At 37.2% G+C, this 15,938-nt stretch overlaps 1 protein-coding gene across 3 annotated transcripts in view; it reads left to right on the top strand.

The window, feature by feature from the left end:
• col13a1 (collagen, type XIII, alpha 1) overlaps positions 1-14,871 on the top strand; it is a 92,967-nt gene extending 78,096 nt beyond the window's left edge. The window contains exons 22-40 of one of the 3 annotated variants that reach the window (XM_016537219.1): positions 392-436; positions 6,430-6,465; positions 7,818-7,904; positions 8,046-8,072; positions 8,208-8,243; positions 8,373-8,429; positions 8,575-8,598; positions 8,737-8,790; positions 8,987-9,031; positions 9,166-9,300; positions 10,001-10,072; positions 10,234-10,278; positions 10,429-10,479; positions 10,658-10,684; positions 10,774-10,860; positions 12,502-12,537; positions 13,530-13,583; positions 14,642-14,695; positions 14,813-14,871. In XM_016537219.1, the coding sequence (XP_016392705.1) occupies positions 392-436; positions 6,430-6,465; positions 7,818-7,904; positions 8,046-8,072; positions 8,208-8,243; positions 8,373-8,429; positions 8,575-8,598; positions 8,737-8,790; positions 8,987-9,031; positions 9,166-9,300; positions 10,001-10,072; positions 10,234-10,278; positions 10,429-10,479; positions 10,658-10,684; positions 10,774-10,860; positions 12,502-12,537; positions 13,530-13,583; positions 14,642-14,695; positions 14,813-14,860 (1,020 nt within the window). In that variant the 3' untranslated portion in view covers positions 14,861-14,871. The other 2 variants (XM_016537221.1, XM_016537220.1) reach the window with 2 other exon arrangements.
• Positions 14,872-15,938: the final 1,067 nt, after the last annotated feature.

Below are 15,938 nucleotides of genomic sequence, written 5' to 3'. Positions count from 1 at the left end.
CGAGAGAGGAAGCAGAGGCTTGAGTCCATGGGCCAGACATCTTATGTGAACTCTGTGTCTCACAGAAATCCTTTACTATGAGTTTGATGGAATTTTCATTTCCTCTGCACGTCCCTCCGCCTTCCCCTCGACCACCCTGTATAGTGAACCGTCCTGATGCTTACAGGATCAGAGGATTACTCTAGATCATCATCTTTATCGATTTATTGTTTCTGGCTTCTTAATTCAGAGTGTGCCAGAAGAAAAGTCTTTCTCATCTGATGACTTTGTTTGGGATCACATGGCTCATGTCTGCGTATGTGCTCCGGTTGGCTTCCAGCAGTTTGTGTGTATTTGTGGTGTGTGTGTGTGTTGCTCTGCTGAAGATGTCCCCATCTGTGCATTTGTGTAGGGTGAACCAGGGATGGATGGGCAAAGAGGAGAGAAGGGGGAGAAGGTACTTTGCCTGAGAAATGTAGTTTGCTATGCATTTAACTTTGGGTGGTTTGTTTGTATGTGTGTGTAAAAAAAGCTCAAATATAACTATCGTAATATTTTTGCATGATCAGCAAAGTTCTGATACTTCTTGGATACACTACCAAAAGATTGGAATAATTTCGTTTTTTATTGTTTTTGAAAGAAGTCTCTTATGCTTACCAAGGCTGCAGTTATTTAGCCAAAATTACAGTAAAACAGCATTATTGTGAAATATTATTGCAATTTTAAATAACTGTTTTCTCTTTTAATATAATGTAATAAATAAATTGTAATCATATTTCACAATATTAGTGTATTTACTGTATTTTTGATCAAATAAATGCAGCATTGTTGAGCATAAGACACTTCTTTCAAAACCATTTTATAAAACGTAATTATTCCAAAGTGCTATACAAGAGCCATGAGGTTGAGACCTACAGTGGCCAGTAAGATTTGGTCCGTTCATCACACAGAAAGTCAATAATGACAGAATTTTCATTTTCGAGTGAAACGTTCCTTTCAGTCGGTCCTAAATGTACATTCCTATAACTCAAGCACCCTCATTGACTCGGCACCACTGATAGACGCCAGCTTACGTTACCAAAGTGAGGACTCGCAAGGGCTGAGGGCAGGACAAATGCTTTGCAACTGAAACCAGGATGTGCACAAAGACATATGACTCAGTCCCAGAGTCATGCTGAGAGAGCAGAGGGATTGCACGCTAAGAGAAAAACAGGCCGCAAGCTCAAGACATTCCCTACTTCCTTCATCTGAGCACCTGTGCGTCTGATTTACAGGCCTCTAACCCTGCTGTTTGTGTAGAACCCCCTGTTACACGCTGCTTGATGGACTTAGCACACTTATTTTTGCTACCTGCCGTTGTCCCTGCCAAACATGTGCTGCCATACTCTTCGATTGTTAGGTCTGTTGTCATGACATTGCTTTGTGTTGCTGCATTCGAGTGCTGTGTTTAAATATATGAATGTTTTCATCATCAGACTCAGCAGACATACCATCTGGGGAGCTGACAGATGAATAAGCACATCTGCAGCAGTGCTATATTTAGGATTTTTTATACATTTATATATATACAACTTGATCACTGCCTCTAATTGAATGCAGAAATATTTTTGCGTGGGTTTTGGGGTTGAAAGACGGTTTGTTTGAAGACTGAGCTATTGCTTGTTTTAATATATTGGAATGTAAATAACATGATACACTATTATTCAAATGTTTGGGATGAGTAAGATATTTTGTGATGATTTTGAAAATCACTTATGCTCTCCAAGGCTGCAATTAGTTAATAAAAATACAGTAAAAAATGTGAAATATTGTTACAATCTAAAATAACTGTTTTCTGTTTTAATATATATTCAAATGTAATTTATTCCTGTGATGCAAAGCTGAATTTTCAGCAGTCATTACTCCAGTCTCCAGTGTCACATGATCCTTCAGAAATCATTCTAATATGCTGATTTGCTGCTCAAGAAACATTTCTTATTTTTCATTTTTTTACTACTATTATCAATTAACATTTTAGAATAATATTAAAGTCATCAAAACTATGAAATAATGGAATTTATGTAGTAAACAAATCTCTAGTCTAGTGACTATATTTGAGCTTTGTCTACATTTCAGCTCTGCTCAACTGACTTAATGAGGTGCATCCTGGGATACGTTTTAAACAGTATTGAAGTTCACATTCTGCAGTATGATGCACACTTGCTTTTACATCTCTATTTGTTCTAATTCATGCATTAAAAGACTTAAATTTTTTAATTTGTTACATTTTAAGCATTTCAGCCTAATAATGTATATAATGTACAATTAGTTTTTAAGATCATGAGAAACAGATTGAGTCCAGTGTGTCCAAACATTTAACTAGTATTGTATACCCACAATATTTTACAATGTCATCACTTTACTATGGTATCGCCACAGTAACATTTATTTGTCTTCCCTCAGTCATATCTGTCTCTGTCATTACTAGTTAGTATTAGGTTTTGTGTAGTGAAAGCCAGTGAAAATTTATGAGATAAAAAGGAGATAAGCAAATGCTAAATTAACTCCTTTTACTCCTGCAGCCAGCAGTGGGTGAGCCTCATCTGTATTCAGTGAGGCTGTTAAAGACTGTCTGTGTTTCTCTCCAATGGAAAAAAAAAATGTAACACACATTTACAGTAAAAATCAGGCATGCACAAACATAGTGAAAGACTCTCACTCATGTAACACATGTGATTCCTCTGCCATTAGAATCTTATGTCAAGTAGGAACGAGAGATGATGGCGTGACATGAATTTAAAGTGCAGCACCTCAGAGATCAAATGAGAGCCGCTTTGTTTCGTTCTCTTTGACATTGGCTCTCAAAACTTCTCTGTTACACACTCCCCTCCAGACCAGGATTGATAAAACAGAGAACCCAAGGGCTATTAAAGCAATAAGTCAGGAGAAGCCATGCATTACAATGATTTTACAGTGAGTTTTTATGTGCTACATGTGGCCGCAACAGAATAAATGACTGCAAAAGGAATTTTTCTTCACATCCTAAAAATACATTAATTTGAAGTAAAAGTATTGAAGTACAGTATTAAGGCATGTTGTCAGAGAATATACTACTGTATTTAGGTTAGTAAGATTAATACTTTGTTTTAGCAAGGATGCATTAAATTAATAAATGTTAACAGTAATTTAAAGACATTCAAATACATTTAAATTGTTACAAAAAGTGCCATTTTAAATAAATCAAAGAATCCCCAAAAATTGTATTATTGTATCCAAACTCAATGGATTCAACATTGATAATAAAAAATGTTTCTTGAGAAGTAAATCAGCATATTAGAATGATTTCTGCAGGATCACGTGACACTAAAGACTGGAGTAATTATGCTAAAAATTCTGCTTTGCATCACAGGAATAAATTACAATTTAAGATGCATTAAAATGGAAAACAGTTATTTGAATTTGCAGTAATATTTCACAATATTATTGTTGTTACTGTATTTTTGATCAAATAAATGAGCCATGGCGAATGTCCTTCACAAAATGTTAGATTATGCTTTTTAAAGCATAAATCCAACATTTTATGAATTTTGTCAGAATGTTAAGTCAAACGGATTGCTATTACTCTTTTTGCTGCTAAAAAATGACACACTGCGTCTTTAAGACTCAGAACTACATTTTTTTATAGTTGTTTTTCTCTTCATACAAGGACCCTTTGTGCAGTATATGATGCATGTTGATGTATATAAATGGAACTTATTAGGTTTAGTTTGGAAATTCCATTCATCCGTTTTCTCTTTATACCTCGGGCCAAGCACGTATACCATGCTCTCGTATTTCATAGGAGCCAAAGTAAGTCATTACTTATTATGAACTGTCCTGAAGGAATCAAGTTTGTCAGCAAAGAATGCAGCCACTTCTCCGCAGTGCTGATGACGGTTCTCTTCACCTTCCCAGAGTTCCCCTCAACTCCAAAGGCTCCGTCCTCATCGTTTTTAGCCTGAAGATTAGCACTCCCATAAATCACTTGCAGCCTCTGTCAGTCCACAACTATAGCCTCTGCCTCACCAAGCGCTATTCGCTCTAAAATAGAAGCGGATGGAGTTGGAGGAGACATGACGATGGGCAGAGGGGCCTATAACGGAAAGGTGTGAGTTGATTGGAAATGCAGAAGATCAAAGAGACTTCCTGTTTTCAACATGTGTCCAAGAAGTCGCTCTTTCATGAATAAAGTGATCAACAATCATTGTATCGTTCCATTCCCTTAACGGGACGATAACATGAAGTCAGGCTCTTTCATCTACTGGGAACACGGATAAACTCACATATGACTCTCTGCCTTGTCCAAGCCCTGCCATCCGTTCTTGGTGCCTGATTGGACAGCGTTTATGAAGGCAGCTGAGTATGACAAGCAGTCTTGTCTCAGGCCCAAAAGCACACTAGAGTGCCTAGTATAATTAATACCATATCAAACCACACACATATGGCGTCTGGCTCTCTTGATAACCTGCAGCTCTCTCCAAGGTCTGACCGCTGCACCTGTCAGAGCGGGTTATGCCATGCAAGGCTCTGCCACTTGCCCCCTGCTCAGACTCACTGGAGTCTTCATGCCATCTTTGACCTCTGCCCTCAACTGCCTGCTGTCTGGCCGCCAGTCTCCAAATGGCATGCGTTGTTTTCTGTAGAGACTTTCTGGACATGTTGTAAAACGCTTCTCGTGTGGCACTACCATGTAATGTAGTGATTGAGTGCTGGCTAATATACCTGTTTGTTTGTGTGTTTGATAACCCTACTAAAGAGACCAGCTTGAACTCGAGTATCCATACTGCTATATGCTGATTAGATGTGGTTTGCTGCTAGTCTAGCGATTGGTTTTCTAGTGAAGCTGGTTGATTGTTTGGAGATTTTTATTTTTGAATTTTTTTATTATAATTATTTGTTAAAATACTTCTTTCTAAGAAAAGTGATGTGTTAAGTTAGTATTGCACTACTTATTCTCACTGAAGCTAAATGAAACTCTCTTTCCTCCAGTGGAATTGCTATGCTTGGCTTGCAGCCATTTCGTACATTAGAAATGCATTAGAAATGTATATTTTATTTGTAATTGCTGAACTCCACTGAAACTGCATTTTGAAGATAGTTAAATGTGTAGTTCACCCCAAAATTTAATTTGTCATAATTTCTTGACTTTCTTTCTTCTGCTGAACATAAAAGAAGATATTCTGAGTTTTATTTATTTATTTATTTATTTGGTCCATACAATGGAAGTCAATGGAAACCAAAACTGTTTGGTTACCAACTTTCTTCAAAATATCTTCTTTTGTGGTCAACAAAAGAAAATAAGTCATATAGCTTTGGAACGACATGAGGATGAGTAAACCAAGACAGACTTTTAATTTCAGGCGAACTGTAGCTTTAAGAATCTAGCATCCAAAGCTCAACATACAGTCCAGTCCAGTGGTGAGCAGATGTGCTGGGAAATACTTGTTTGTCATCATGTCTAACAATCTGCTGAAGTGAAAGTCTTTCAGTGGTGTTTTGCTTGCGTTATGAGTGCGATCTTTGGTTTTGGCTTGTGAATGTGACCATTTAAGTATTGAAAAGATGAGTAATTAATGCTGATTTTGCAGGGTGAGCTAGGGATGCCTGGAATGCCTGGGAAACAAGGAGTGAAGGTAGTTCACTTCTACTACAGCCTCTATCCATCCCCATTTATTTATAATGAACTATCCTTTTTTCCCAGAACCCTGCATGCTGTTCCAGAAGCATTCCGCTGCTAAAACGCTCAGTCTTATCTGTTATGATTGTATGTAAAGCTGCTTTCACACCAGAGCGTGATTGATTGCTCATTATACAGGCACCTCACATATAAGCATCTCACCATCTGACACTGTAAAGTGGCGTCTGAGACTTGAGGAATGAGATGGCAGGAGAAAGACGGATGGTGCCACTAGCAGTCAGACCCCCCCAGCAGCCCTCGAGCTCGATGGGTCGAGTGTCCGCATGCAGCCGCAGCTGTGTCTTTAGATCACTGCCTTCATGTCTGCTCATTAGTCTGAGATAACAGACATGAATTAAATAGCTGTGCTCTTTACTATTAATAACAATCCAACTGTGGGCCGGCTCATTGCGGCACTGCTAGTGATCAGCTATTTGCGTGCCTGGAGAGCAAAAACTTCGACATACCAATCTAAATATTGATACCAGCGCGTGCTGTCTAATCGCTTCAATAGAAATTATGACATCTGATAGACCCTTGGGGGTTTACGATCGACGTAAACAGTGTTTGTCTAAATGATTACAGAGAATAATCTTCAGTTGAAATTGCGAATGACTTTTTCAGCCAAAATATATGATGCTGATCCCTTTGTTGATTTTCAAAGGTCAGGGTTTGAGGACATGTTTAGGTCTATTCTCACAGTTTTTCTTTTCTCTCTTTTTGTTTTCCTAATGTTGATGCCTCGCAACCTTCAGGGAGAGCCTGGTTTCCCAGGTGTCCCTGGACGAAAGGTAAAGGCCTGGTTTGGTGTGGTTGTATCTTTAACACATTTTGCTGATCATTCTTAAAGTAATGAAGAATTTTCTGTCGCTATGAAGGGTCAGGCAGGTGTTTCTGGTATCCCTGGAAAACGGGGCTACAAGGTACACCCAAATGTGTGCTGTGGCTGTTTCTGGCATAAGTGCTAGTTCTGATACTGGGCTTAAACCCTCAGGAAGTTTTTTTAGATGTGATGTTGAATATTGAGGTTGAATTTTACTCACCCGTTTGCAATTTCAAACATGTATGGCTTTCTTCCGTGCATTAAGTGTTTAAATGTTTGAACATTTTTTGGCAATTCTTTGAAATGTAATGATATTTTCAAGCTTCAAAATGAGAAAATAAAGCACCATAAAAGTGGTCCATACAAATCATGCACCTTATTTAACCAACTGAAGTGTTATTTTAGAAATTATTTATGTAATATTATATTATTTATTGATATTATGTTTTACTGTAAATTTAAATGTAAGTTTTAGTAAGTGTGCTTTTGTTATTTTTATTAATATTTAAATATATCTCAATGTAGTGTGAATGTATTCTTATTTTTTAGTTTTAGTAATTTTAATATTTCAGCTGTTTTTTTTTTCCTTAAGCAACATTTCTAATTTAAGTTTTTTATCTTATAGTAAAAGAATGGCTGAGTTTTTTTTTTAATCACCTTTAGTGTTCCACAGAAAAAGGAAAGGGTTTAGAATAAAAAGAGGCTGAATAAAAATAACCATATTTTAATTTTTCAGTGAATTGCATTGATTTGACTTTAATTACACATGCATGTCTAAAAGACTTCTATGAAGTGGTGACCTGACTGTCTGCACTCAATTCTGTTTGTTTTTGGTGTCAAAATGTATCTGTTTCATGTCATTTTCAGATATTATTTTGTCTGTACTGAAACTTAACAATGTGGAATTATTACGTTGCGGTTTCACTAGACTTTGTGTTCCATTTATTTTCATATGCACATGCAAGCGAGCATTAAATCTGCATGGCTTGCAGTGCTGCAGGCAATGGAAGAAGACAGTCTGTTTTAACATTTTTAATGTGTTAATTGTTATGATTTAATTAGTGTTTCTGCAAAACAGAAGCCCTAGAAGGTGACCTCATATTCTGCGGCCCATATTTGTTGTATTTCAGTGACCACACCTTTATTCTCACTCCCTGTCTTGAAGTACCGCAGCTGTGGTGAATTAAAGACGTCAACTGTAATGCTTCAAAAGCAAATGGGAACAAGATGCGCACACTAGAATGTTTTATACGCCTTCGTTATATAGAGATGTATCTTGAATCTTTGAATGTTAACTCCTATATTGTTATCTATTGCTAGGGAGAGAAAGGCGATCCTAGTGCTGCAGGAGCTGGCATCAAAGGAGAACCAGGTGCCTCGGGACAGCCCGGACAAGCTGGACCCAAGGTACCTACCCCTCATTCTCCACCTTATGTCCACTGCTGAATTTCTTTCTTGATGTGGTGTGACATGCACAGTCTAACAAAATAAGCTCATGGTTTAGTCAGAATTAAATTTTGACTTTCATTGTTGCATGTCTTTTCATAGGGTGAGAAAGGTGATCAAGGCATAAAGGTGAGCAATTGACTTTAAAAAAAATAAAAAATAAATAAGTGCTAGTTCATTGCAACTCTACATGACCTTGTATGATTGTTATATTTTAAATATGTCCTTGGAAAAAATAGCAAAATTAATGTTTTTGATTTGTAGGGTGACCATGGCCAGGAAGGCCCATCTGGACCAAGGGTGAGTAGAGGCCATGTGTCACTGACAGAGAAAATAATGCAAACAAGTCACCAGATTTGAATGTGATGTGAATGGCTGATATCAGAAATAATGCTATATATTATTGATTGTTTCCCCATTGCTCAACAGGGTCCACCAGGTCCAACCGGGGAGCCAGGAAAATCTTTAATCAACAACAATGAAAATGTATGTCTTTATTTCTGATGTATATAAATATCTTCAATTTGATTATGATTTAGTTATAGTGCATATTCACTTCTCGGCCTCATATAACAGATTCAACAGATTAATTTGTATTATGTGAAGGCACTAATTTTATTTTATTTTTCAGGATATACGCAATGTGCATTTAATGGTAAGTGTCATTCTTTGTTGAGAAAAAAGTATTTATTGGGAAGCTGGATAACTTGATATTGTTTGCGTATTTGAGCACACACATAGATGAATAGACAACTACTTTCAGATGTTTAAGTATATATTGTTTTTATTTTAGGGCCCTCCTGGTCTGCCTGGACCTCCAGGGTTTCCTGGGACCCCCGGTTTGAAGGTAGCTGACCAACTTCTCTCATTCTTACCCTTTCTATCCTTAGTGTATAACTTTAGGAGAATTTTAGATTATATTCATATACAATTCTGGTGAGATCTGAGGAAGTTTTTCAGCAGCATGCATTCCATGGTTTAAGACATGTCATTGTAGGCTACCTTGTTCTTTTGCATTAAACATAACATTTTTTTTTTCTCAGGGTGATGTTGGACTTCCAGGTCCCCCTGGTCTTGATGGGGAAAAGGTAAATAATAATTAACATTTACTATAAATGAAACACATTTTAGCCACTAATCTGCCATTAGTCCACTTGTGGATGCATTTACACAACTCTCGAAACTTCATAATGCTGAGTGATTGTACCTGTTTGCTTCTTAGGGTCCAAGAGGAAAGCCAGGAGAACAGGGACCCTTTGGCCCTCCTGGACCAGAGGGACCTCAGGGAGAAGGAGGAGTCATAGGCTTGCCTGGGCCAAAAGGAGACAAGGGAGACATGGGCCCCTCAGGATCACCTGTAAGTGACTATACCCAGCATTCCCATCATATATAGTCTGTCTGACTACACCTGAATTGTTAAATAACCACAAAAGGTCTTGCATGAAAGAATATTCTGATATCAAAATATCATAATATTCAAATTATGTACGCATCATGTAAATACATTAACCCAACTGCAAAGTTAACCAAATTAAGCCAATATTTCAGTTTCTAGAAATTACTAATATATCTGGTTTATGTAAGGAAAAGTTTGGATTCATGTAACCCTCGTTTGGAATATTGACTGTAACTGAATAAAAAAGAAAGCATTCCCAGTATTTCCAGAGGACAATGCATTTGTATTTGCCTTTTTTGGGATAATTTGGTTAAAAGAACATATTGCAATAACTGTGGAACATGTAAACATCTTTTTCAGATTAAATGCTTAACCAGAATATAGACCTTAATCAGAAAATGAGTTGCGTGTAAATGTGGTCATTGTTATTTGAGCAAGTGGGATCATGCTGAGTGCTTTGATGAATTTTGAAAGCGTTTGTGGTGGGTGGGCAGCATTGCATCTTGAAAGCCTACAGTTTACTAATCATTAATCCTACATGTTGGATGCTATGAATTCAAAGGCCTCTTGGTTGTGGGCCTTGTTTACAAGGCTTTCAAGTCATGTTCATCAACCCAGCCAATTTTAATGTCTATTTCCTTATTCTTTCCTCATTCTGTAGGGTTTAGATGGCCCTACTGGAGAAAAGGGGGTTTCAGGGCCCCCTGGCCATATTGGATTGCCAGGCCTAATGGTACGCAATGGTGCCCCTCAAGCAAACAGATTGTTGTCATTGTTGAAAAGACACGGCATGACTTTGGGATGCAGTGTATTTCGTCATGGCAGTTTGATTTATTTTGAATGAATGGTAGAATTCAGTATTCCTATCCTTTTGCTTTTTCATAATGTCTTCAGGGTCAGAAAGGTGAACATGGGGAGAAAGGAGATAAAGCAGAACTGGTATGTTCCACACTATTTAGCTGCTGATTGCACTTGTTAGAGGGTTTTATGGGGTTTCATTATATAATAGAGCCCCTATGTGTTTCCTAAGTTGGGAAATATATTGAATGAAATGTCTTAATGGTGACTTCCTTATCTGTTCTCTCTCAGGTCTATGGGCCTGCTGGACCTCCAGGACCTGCAGGGCCAGTTGGGCCATTGGTGAGGACAATGTCTACTTCATAAAAGCGTATGATAACAGCAGTCATATTACATGCATATCTGTGGAGCATCAGTGCATTTTTCTTCCCCATTTGATGGTGCATTTATGAAGAGAAACTCATTTTAAACATCTCAAAATGATACTGATTTCTAATAATTATTAATTTTTGCTTATCAGTCACCTCCAGGTTTGCCAGGACCAAAGGTAAGTATTCCAACCTAATGTAAAATGAAGTGTTATTTGTCTACTGCCATATGCTAAACGAGGCATTAAATCTCATATGTTCTTTTTAGGGAGAACCAGGAATAGGCCTGAGAGGAGAGAAGGGATCACCTGGACGGAAAGGAGAGAAAGGAGATAGGGGCCATCTTGGACTCCCTGTAAGTACATTTCTGATTCTTATAATCCAGTTTTTGATACTTGATAAACGTGCATTGCATTTATAGTCAGTACAATGTAAGATAAAAAGCTGTCCGATCTATCAAATCGCTCATTATGAAAAATACCTGTGATACCAGTGCATAATTAATTTGATAGTTTTCATACAATCTTGTCAACTGAATCAAGATGTTTTTGTCTTTCCTGAGTGCAGCGTTAGTGGAAAAGCATGTTTTGTGAAAGGTTTGTGCTTTAGCCCCCCCCCCCTTAATGCAAATATCAATGTGCTGCAATTTCATGTGTCTTTGTAACTAGGCGTCATGGTTCATGGCTAAGTGTCGTCACATTGCATGAATCAGTGAATATCCACATTTGGCAATCATATATACAAGTGTTATCATGTAATCATCCTGTCACATTGTTTTATACACATTTTAATAGATTACCAACAAGTTCTTGATGGTTTCAGATTACTGTAACTGACTGACATTCATGTTATTATTACAAAATACTGTATGTGGTTGTTTATAAAATGTTTTCTCTCTGCTCTGTAAATAGCATGCTATAGGTTTTGTTACTATGAATTTCAGGGGTCTTTTCCTGACATCATGACTAGTGTATATCTATGGTGTCAAAGTCATTGATTAACTTATTCTAGTCACATCATCAATGGCACAGTAACTCCTTTACTTTTGTTTTGAATCTGCGATATAGAAATTGAGATATCAAGAAAGTTTTCTTAATCAGCATTTTTGTCTTGATTTTCAGTATAAAAAAGGGAATAAAAAAGTATTTTAAACATAAACCTCACAACATTGTGTTACATATATGTTTAAAGCAAAAGCAGTTTGGAAATGTGGTAAAATAGGGGGAAAAAATTGCGCATTATGCATTTTTAAGTAAATATGAAGTAAAATAAAATGTTTATTGATTTTTACTGAAAACAAGATTAAAATGCTGCTTAAGAAAATGCAGCATGGATGGGTAATGTTACTTTTTCCACAACCTAGTGAGCTGCCATAATTTAAAGGCATTGTATGTTCATTTCTAGCACAAAGGCTGTTTGTTTTGTTAGCTTAGCAACATGCTATCATCAAATTTAACTTAGCGGCAGGCTAAATCAAGTCTCCTGTGCACTTCTCGTGAGGAGCGCTAGCCTATTTGTGTGGCACGCAAAGTCGCTTTCTATGTATAGTGTTCCAGTTCAGTCACTTACGAGGTTGCGTTTCAGTCAGCATGCTGCCTTAGAAGGCCGCAAACGGCAATGTAGCTCACTAGGTTTTGGAACCGAACAACTATTTACAAGTATTATTTTTAGTTTTTGCATCTCTTCTGGAATGTATATGCCACCTGTTGTTATTTTATCACCATCTATACGATTGAATGGACCACTTTAGGTCCTGTTCACTAGCAGTCACACTTGCACTAAGACAATAAGATGCTAAAGTCACGTTATAAGGAGTTACTGCTTGTCTCTCACATGTCATCTTCAACACGTCACCCCTCCATCAAAACTAGTGTTGTTTTTATGTGGCACACGAGTCACTGCTTCACTCACCTCCCCCCACACTTCTCCCCTCCTCCCTTCCTCTCCTCCACCTCCATCTCTCCTCTCGCTCTTTAACTCTTTACACACTGTCCAGGGGGCTCATGGTTTAGACGGCAGGCCTGGTCCAGTGGTGAGTGGCGCAAGACACGTTCCCATCATCCACCCCTCTATTTCCATCCATCCCTCTCTTGTTTCTCCCTCCGCCTGCTTCTCTCGTTCTGTCTGTCTGCCTCTGATTGAGCTGTTGCTTGCTTGCTTCTGTGTTTTGTGTCTTTTCTGTGTTGTCTAATGGTCAAGGCCTTGTTTAGATCTCTATTGAGGTTGCATCGGCATGAGTATGACTTTGATTTGACTTTGTCCCTAAGCTGTTTGGCTGTTGCCTCTTGCTGTTTCCTGAGGTACCACGCTCGGTTGATTTCTCAACCTGTCAACACGCGAGTGACTGAAGGGGAGCATGGCCAAACACTTATAAACATCTCTCTCTCTCTCTCTGAAACGCAATTTCTCCTTCTTTGAAAAGTATGCACATCGTGCTCTACAAAAGTGAATAATCCTTTCGCATTTCATGCCGTCGCAGCCCTCTATACCTTTGTAAAAAAAAATTCAGACATGCTTGAACTCTGACCTTTCGAAGGCTTAATTCCCTCACAGCTTCAGAGCTTTATTTCATTCCATGACAAGCTTTGATCTTGTAATGTCATACCAGGAGAGAGCATGATGGGATGCGGCTGCATGAACAATGATTTCACGACATACAACTGTACAAATGGCTGAGAAGCAAGACTCCTGAAAAAGCAAGATGTCTAACAGCCCTTCTGTTGATTCCTCTCCAAGTCATGGGAGGAAAATGGAAGATGGATTCGCTGTTATATTTACTTGTGTGTCTGTTTATTTCCACTTAGATCAACAAACTTTGGAGTTTTGTGGAATTCCTCTGCAGATTGGTCCTCGGATAGCTCTTTTTAAACATATATAAGGAGTTTAAATTGCTCTTATTCGGCTCAGAAAAGTTTGTTGATCTATTGGTGCTCAACACTGATTAGTTTCTCTCCCTCTCTAAACTCTTAACCCACCGCTGTGCCCTCTGTTGAAGCTCACGCATGTCGTTTTCTTTGTTCAAAGGGTCTGATAGGACCAGCTGGAGTACCTGGGCCTGCAGGACCAAAAGGAGAAATGGTTAGTACAATTTAGAAACAAATGCATGAGGCTTCAAAATGGGTGTTTCTAGTAATATTTTGTGTTATGCAAAATTATAAAAACCTTGATGATGCTGTAGGCATGAATGCAAGCATCATGACAACTGGCCAAATGAAGTATAGTTTGAATCACAAATAATTACATTTAGAGTTGGGGAAAGTTACTTTTAAAAGTAATGCATTATAATATTGCGTTACTCCTTCAAAAAGTAACTAGTACTTAGTTGCGTTTTATGGGAAGTAATGCATTACGTTTTTTTTGGTCACCTGGACTTTAAAGGGGTCATATGATGCGATTTAAATTTTTCATTTCCTGGCCAATCAGAGCACACCTCGCTTTTTCAGACCGATGAGCTTTGTAAAAATCGACGCATTTCAGAAAGGCAGGGCATAGAGGAGAAACAATAATGTACAGTATTTGGAAAATAATGTTTTTTTTTAACCTTAAACCGCATAAACACATTTCATTACACCAAATACACAAAATAATGTTCTTTTTAGCAACATCATGTGACCCCTTTAATAACAAAAAACCCAAAAGTTATATTTTTGGCAGCTGTAAAAGCCCGTTTCACACCAAAAGTGAAATTAATAAGCCTCAGCCTGAAGGAAGTGCCTAAAGGAAGACAGGAGAGGTGTGAGTGAATAAATGGGAAAACAAAGTAACTTGCATTACTTATTTGAAAAAGTAACTCAGATATTTTGTTGTAACTGAAAAGTAATGCATTACTTTACTTGTTGAAAATTTTTTATCTGATTACGTAACTCATGTTACTTGTAATGCGTTACCCCCAACACTGATTACAACATTGCTTAGGTGATAAAAAAAACTTGATCAATCGTTGAATTATTAGATGTTTAATGCACGTGCAGGATAGTAATGCAACTAGTTGCTCTGTGAGTGTCGTCAATATTTCAATGGCCTGTTGTCAACTAGTTAAAATAAAGTATTCACTGATTGTGTGAGGAGTAAAGTCCAGTGTAATATAGGTTCAGTATAATGCCAGTATAATGTATAATGTCTTTTTTACTTTACAGGGTGAAAAGGGTGATATGGGAGTAGCTGGACCAATTGGGCCTCAAGGCATCCCTGTAAGTGCTGAACCAGGGCACACTTTAACATTTCAAATACTGTTTCCAAATAACCACATATAAGTGCATTCAAATGAAAAATGGACCATCAGTAACTTCCCTCCCCTATGCATTCAGGGTTTAGTAGGACCACCGGGATTAAAAGGAAACCGGGTAAGATTATAAATGCGTTTGTAGAATATGTTATTGTGACTTTAAGGGACAATAACATGAGTCCACTTTCTTAAAATAAAGGGATGGATGATATTTCTAAACCAGCATGAATCTGCCAAACTTTTAAGCATTAGCTACTGTCCATTATTTAAAAAAAACCTGTGGTTATTTAATTTGTTCAAATAAAAATTATGCAATATTAGTTGTAATTGTTATAATTTTTAATTAATGAGACAAGCAGAAGCATGCTGGGTATAAGAAATTAGAATGGCTACTGCTTACTGCTAGAAAATATGTGTACATATACAGTGAGGTCTAAAAGTCTGAAAATAAGAAAATTAAAATCTAAAATGCTTAAACGTGAAAACACAAGTGTTATGCAGTAAATATTGAGTAAAATGTAATTTCTATACTATTTAATTATCATTAAATAGTCATTAATTAAATAAGAAAATGTGTGTGATCATGTGACTTTTTTGTACAGATTGAAGCATGCCCTTTCATTCTCAAATCATGATGAATGAAGCATCAGGATTTACACATGCACAAATGAAATTCAAGTTAAATTGATTCAATTAGTCATTGAAGTATTACATTTAAAAAATGCCACTGTATATGTTCACTGATCATGATTTACACATATATTCTTATTTCAGAACAGTATTTTTGTTAATCCTTATATACATATATTTATTTGCAATTATTCTCTTTGTTTTTGCAGTTCTTATTTTGTTAGTATATAGACACGTTTAGAGTATGTAAACACCTTTAAAGAGACAAAAATATATATTTTTGCATGATTAACAGAAAAACTGACGTATGATATAAATGGCTAAAGTTAAAATGTTCTGCAAAAGAGATATTATTGTAAAAAGAATATGAATAGACCATTGCTTTTCTATGCTTTTCCTATGCTTTCATCCTCCTAGACTGAATGCCTCGATCCTATTAACACTAATTTCCTCAGTTAATGACTGATTGTTTCCCACCTTGAATGTCAGGACATGTCAGTGCTCCTCCCAGCATCCTCCACTGGCCATGTAGTAGTAAACAGGACCAAATAACTCAAGTCTTGGATAATTGTGCTCAG

The sequence above is a fragment of the Sinocyclocheilus rhinocerous genome, unplaced genomic scaffold (assembly GCF_001515625.1).
Source record: "Sinocyclocheilus rhinocerous isolate Xijiao unplaced genomic scaffold, SAMN03320098_v1.1 scaffold756, whole genome shotgun sequence".
Taxonomy (NCBI): domain Eukaryota; kingdom Metazoa; phylum Chordata; class Actinopteri; order Cypriniformes; family Cyprinidae; genus Sinocyclocheilus; species Sinocyclocheilus rhinocerous.
This window is presented reverse-complemented; position numbering and strand designations above follow the sequence as displayed.